At 62.1% G+C, this 5543-nt stretch overlaps 1 protein-coding gene across 1 annotated transcript in view; it reads left to right on the forward strand.

Annotated features, from left to right (window-relative positions):
• ABCB9 (ATP binding cassette subfamily B member 9) overlaps positions 1–5543 on the forward strand; it is a gene marked incomplete at its 5' end in the record, with an annotated part of 28840 nt that overhangs the window by 6850 nt on the left and 16447 nt on the right. Inside the window, 3 exons of the mRNA XM_015567257.1 lie at positions 790–995; positions 3560–3757; positions 4969–5097. Of these exons, the coding sequence (XP_015422743.1) occupies positions 790–995; positions 3560–3757; positions 4969–5097 (533 nt within the window). The remainder of the gene's footprint in view (positions 1–789; positions 996–3559; positions 3758–4968; positions 5098–5543) is intronic.

Consider the following 5543-nt stretch of genomic DNA (forward strand, 5'->3'; position numbering starts at 1 on the left):
ATGCTGGCTTTTCTGCCGCCCAGTTCTGGGTGGACTCGTCCCAGGAGGCGGGCTCAGGCCCCGGGGAGCTGGGCTGCTGGCTGAGGCTTTGGTGTGAGCTGTGGCCGCTGTAGGACCCCGGCCAGGCCACCCGAGGTCCCTGCAGCAGCCAAGGCCCTGCTTCCCACTGCCCTGTGGGCACCGCAGGGGCCAAGACCACCCACGCCTGCGGCCTAAAGGGCCCAGATCCTCTGGGTGAGTGAGGTGGGGCGGGGGGTACGGGGCAGAGCAGTGCAGCATCCGGCCGAGATCACTGTCTCTGGCCCACATCCAAGACCTGGTTCCACCGCTCGCTCGCTAACAACCCCTGGGCCTCTGTGTTCCCATCTCTAAAATGGGAACAGCAGGAGTAGCCACCCCGTGGGGTTGTGAAGCCCTTAGCCCAGCAGCTGGTAGAAGGCCCCAGCTCCTTCCTCCGCAGCCCGGCTTGTTATTTCTCTGTGTGAGGGAAGCGGGGCGTCACCCCCTCTCCAGGGACGGGTTTGGCTCCAGTTCAGTGACGGGCAATGTGTGTGGCGCTGAGCAGGCGTCCTCCCCCCTGAGTCTCGGTCCCTCCTCTGTGCTATGGGTCTGACGGCACAAAATGCCTGTGGCAAGGGCCGGGCTCAGAGCAGCCCTCGAGGGGGCATCGACTCATTTTCCCGCCCCCTCCCCAGGCTCCCCGGTGCCTCCCCTCAGTGTCCCTTCCCCTGCCCCCGGCCCCCCGGTGGCCCCAGGGCCGCAGCGGGTGCTGAGCTGCCCGTGTTGCAGGCGACCTCATCTCCCGCCTCACGTCGGACACCACCATGGTCAGCGACCTGGTCTCGCAGAACATCAACGTGTTCCTGCGGAACGCGGTCAAGATCACCGGCGTGGTGGTCTTCATGTTCAGCCTCTCCTGGCAGCTCTCCCTGGTCACCTTCATGGGTTTCCCCATCATCATGATGGTGTCCGACATCTACGGCAAGTACTACAAGGTAGGCGGCAGGCGGCGGCTCCGGAGCCACCCTCAGAGGGCTCCCAGGCCCGTGGGGCTAGCGAAGGACTTGTCAGCCAATAAATACTCCATGAGCACCCACGATGTCCCAGGCACCAAGACGCATCGATTGAGCAGATAAGGCCCGCCCTCAGGGAGCTTATAGTCTAAGACCGTGGTCGGCAAACGGCGGCTCGCGAGCCACACGTGGCTCTTTGGCCCCTTGAGTGTGGCTCTTCCTAAGCCTTAGGAGTCCCCTAATTAAGTTAATAACAATGCACCTACCTATATAGCTTAAGTTTAAAAAATTTGGCTCTCAAAAGAAATTTCAATTATTTTACTGTTGATATTTGGCTCTGTTGACAAATGAGTTTGCTGACCACTGCCCTATGAGATCTTGACCCTATTCAACACGGAGGGTAAGTGACAGCAATCATAATAACACGTAATGTGGTGAAAGACGGTGAACAGCGAAGTGACGAGAGAGAGGTTGGGGGCAGCTGCAGCTTTAACTAGATCTTTCTGAGAAGGTGACATTTGAGTCAAGAGTCAGCCATCTCGCCCGCATGGCTCCATGGTTGAGCATCGACCTGTGAACCGGGAGGTCACAGTTCAATTCCTGGTCAGGGCACATGCCTAAAAAGATGGTGAACAGTGAGGTGAGGAGAGAGAGGTTGGGGGCAGCTGCAGCTTTAAGTGGATCTTTCTGAGAAGGTGAGATTTGAGTCAAGAGTCAGCCATCTCGCCTGGCCGCATGGCTCCGTGGTTGAGCGTCGACCTGTGAACTGGGAGGTCACAGTTCGATTCCCGGTCGGGGCACATGCCCGGATTGCAGGCTCCATCCCCAGTGTGGGGCGTGCAGGAGGCAGCGGATCAATGATTCTCTCTCACCATTGATGCTTCTGTCTCTCTCTCCCTCTCCTTTACTCTTAGAAATCAATAAAAATATATATTAACAAGAGAGAGAGTCGGCCATCTGAGGGCAGGGCCCGTGCAAAGGCCCTGGGGTAGGAGCATGCCTCCGAGGAGGAGCCGCCAGGAGCTGGGGCTTGAGGGAGGGAGAGAGAGGGAAACGGGGCCAGGGAGGGGCTGCAGGGCCTCTTTGAGGACTCTGGCTTTCGCTCTGAGGGCAAAGGTCTCGCTTTCTCTGTGGAGCGTCTGTGCTGTGGGGGTGGCTTGGTTCCCGTGAGTGAGGCCCTCGCCCACGATGCAGGTACGGGCAGGCTGCTGTCCCTTCCTGCCAGCCCGTGGCACTGCCTCTGCCAGGAGGGTGGGCTTGGGGGCCAGGCCCCTGGCTCCCCCTCCTCTGCTTCCCACGTTGGTGGGTGCCCTAAGCCCTCAGGGACCCAGGCTGGGTTCAGACAGCAGCAGAGGGCCCTGCCCCAGGCCCGGATCAGCTCGCAGGAACCCCTGGCGTCTGTGACCTGAGGCCAGGTCCACCATGAATCCATTCCCCGGAACCCACGTCCCCTAGGAGGGCCCTCGCTCCCTCGGCTCTGGGTCACAGGCCTCCCCGTTTCCCTCGCTGAGTAGAAAAAGTAAATGCACTCACTGGCTGGAGCCCCGGCCAGCTGGCTTCCTGCGCTCCCCACCCCGCCCTTCCTGCCTCCCCGCCTGTCCCAGCCCCTGGGACAGGGCTGGAACCCCGCTCCCAGCCGCTGCCTCTGTGCACACCTCAGGCCTCGCCCAGGTTCAGTCCCTGGAGCCTCAAGGACACTCTTTGTCTGTGGCCTTCTCCCCGCACCTGAATGTGCTGAATATAGCCTCCGAGTCACCGCCACAAGCCACACACCCCGCCCACAGCCAGTCGTGACTGGGGCACAGCCTCCGGTGCTGACACACTGCAGGGTTCCGACCGCTGGGCATGACGCAGAGGTCAGGCGACAGGGGTCCGGCTGGCCTCCCGGGAGGGGCTGGACGGAGAAGCCCAGCGCGGTGACTCTGGCAAAGCCCGAGCAGCCCTGCCCAGGGTCCCCTTCCAGAACCCCCGCGGGCAGCAGCCCGGGGGTCATGCACCTGTGACCACGTCTCAGCCATCTGTCCCCTCCGCACACGGCCCCGGGCAGACGTTCCAGCTGGCAGTTCCGGAGCCGCCGTGCCGGACCCTCCCGCTCTCACATGATTCAGTGTATGTTGATGATGTAAATGGCACCTCTCATATTTAAAAAAATATGTGTTTTTATTGATTTCAGAGAGGAAGGGAGAGGGAGAGAGAGTTCGAAACATAGGAACAGCCCCCAACTGGGGATCGAACCCGCAACCCGGATACATGTGCCCTGACCTTGACCTCCTGGTTCATGGTTCATGGTTCATGGTTCATGGTTCATGGTTCGTGGTTTGATGCTCAGCCACTGAGCCCGCTGGCCGGCTGCAGTCTGTTCTCTAGGTCCGTCCAATCAGGCTGGAAGGAGAGGGAGAGAGGGAACTCAGTCTCACCCTTCTGCCCGGGTCTCCCTGCAGAGCGCTCCCTTGCGCCAACGAAGCCCAGAGAAGCCCAGAGGCCTGGGGTGCAGGTCGGGAGTGACACTGCCCGTGGGTCTCCCCCCCCCCACTCCCTGTCCACAGAGGCTCTCCAAGGAGGTCCAGAACGCCCTGGCCAGAGCCAGCAACACGGCCGAGGAGACCATCAGTGCCATGAAGACCGTCCGGAGCTTCGCCAACGAGGAGCAGGAGGCGGAGGTGTACTCGCAGAAGCTGCAGCAGGTGTACAAGCTGAACAGGAAGGAGGCGGCCGCCTACACGTACTACGTCTGGGGCAGCGGGGTACGTGCCCCTGGCCCCGGGGAAGGTCCGACCACGGGGACGGACGCGAAGGTGGGGCCCCTTGCTCAGGACATTAGCTGGGTCCCTGCCGGGGGGCAGGCCGTCCCTGCTTGCTGCCTGTGCACGGGGACGCTTTCTAGGAAGGAACACAGCCTCCGGGTGAGTGTTCCCACAGGGATCTCGCTGCCTCTGCGCGTGGGGTCCTGGGCTGAGCTCTCTTCTCAGCTGGGGAACTCCCTGCCAAGGCCGGAGTCACCCCAAGGCCAGCCGGGCACAGCCTAAGCCCCTTTCTGGCAGGACCGAGGCCACCACTAGACAGGCCGGCGGAGGGTCTGCCTTGCTTCCAGGGATGGAGGTCACAGCCCCTCCCTGGGCGCTGGGGGCACGTGGACCCTGTCCTGTCTGCGGCCACATCTGGACGGAGGGCTCATCGGGAACCGGCTGGGCTAGGGAAGATGAGGGTTTGGTGTTCAGGGGAAGGAGGAGCTGGTGTCTACAGGGGACTCAGGGGACAGGGACCTCGGGGGTCCCCCCAGGGCAGGCCACCCCTCAGAAGTGCCCAGCCAGGAAGGGGAGGGCCTGAAACTCAGCTCAGCCAAGCCTCCCCGAGGTCTGTCCACCAGCAGGGTGCCCCTGGGGCTTGAATGGGTGGTCAGGGCTGCTGTCTCCACTCCTCCCCCAGAAACTGCCCCAGGCACTGGGCTGGGGGTGGGGGCAAGGGTGCTGGGACTCAGCTCCTTCTTTGTGGAACCTGGTGGGGGGTGGGGGGTGAGGAAACACAGACCTCACTGCGCTGCCGGCCTGGCTGGCTGTGTGACCCTGGCTGGTGGACTCAACCTCTGGATCCATGCTCTTCCCGTGAGGACGAGGACTGACGGCTCCCGCTTGGCCGAGCCGAGGGTTTGGGGTCCGGTGTGCGTGCCAGGAACTCACAAAGACAGCCCTGTTCTCCGCCGGGCCCGCGGCCAGCCCCAGCTGGGGATCTTTGCAGGGAAAACTCCACAGGGGAGGAGGGTGGGGAGGGCGTGAATGACAGGCGGTCGCCAGCCTGTGGGAGGGCGCTGCTGGTGGGGTTCAGTGGAGGGCGGGAGTGCAGGGCCCACGGCACCCCTCACCTGCCCCTGCAGCCCGGGGCGGGGGGTGGGGCCGTGGGAAGGTGTGAGCCAAGCCTCCCGTGACCAACGTGCCCCCCTCGCCCCCTCTGCCCCCAGCTCACACTGCTGGTGGTCCAGGTCAGCATCCTCTACTACGGGGGCCACCTCGTCATCTCCGGGCAGATGACCAGCGGCAACCTCATCTCCTTCATCATCTACGAGTTTGTCCTGGGAGACTGTATGGAGGTGAGGGGCCAGCTTGGGGCCGGGGGTGTAGGGGGAAGAGAGGACTGTGTGACCTGGGGGAAGTTCCTTGAGGTCTCTGTGCCTCAGCTTCCTCCTCAGCACAAAGGAGATAAGGGTAGCGTACCCACAGCACCCCACAAACTGTGCCATTAATACTCACATGTATATTTCACCCGCGGAGATGTATAGTATACATTAAGACACACACACACCCCATTTTTTAATTGAAAATTTTTCCGACGCTGTGGCAGCTAAAGGAGGAAGGTTCCGTTCCCCGTCCGCCACATTCTGGCCGGTTTGGTTCCTTTAACTGCTCTGCTTCCCTTTCCTCGTCTGGGGGCGGCGCTGGGGTTTAGCTGTAAACCTGGCCCCTCGTGTATCAGCATTTGTCACTCCTGACCCCATTGGTCCTTGTCATGAACTAGCAGGCGGGGCCTCCCGCAGAG

This window comes from Myotis davidii, unplaced genomic scaffold (assembly GCF_000327345.1).
Source record: "Myotis davidii unplaced genomic scaffold, ASM32734v1 scaffold223, whole genome shotgun sequence".
Lineage (NCBI taxonomy): Eukaryota > Metazoa > Chordata > Mammalia > Chiroptera > Vespertilionidae > Myotis > Myotis davidii.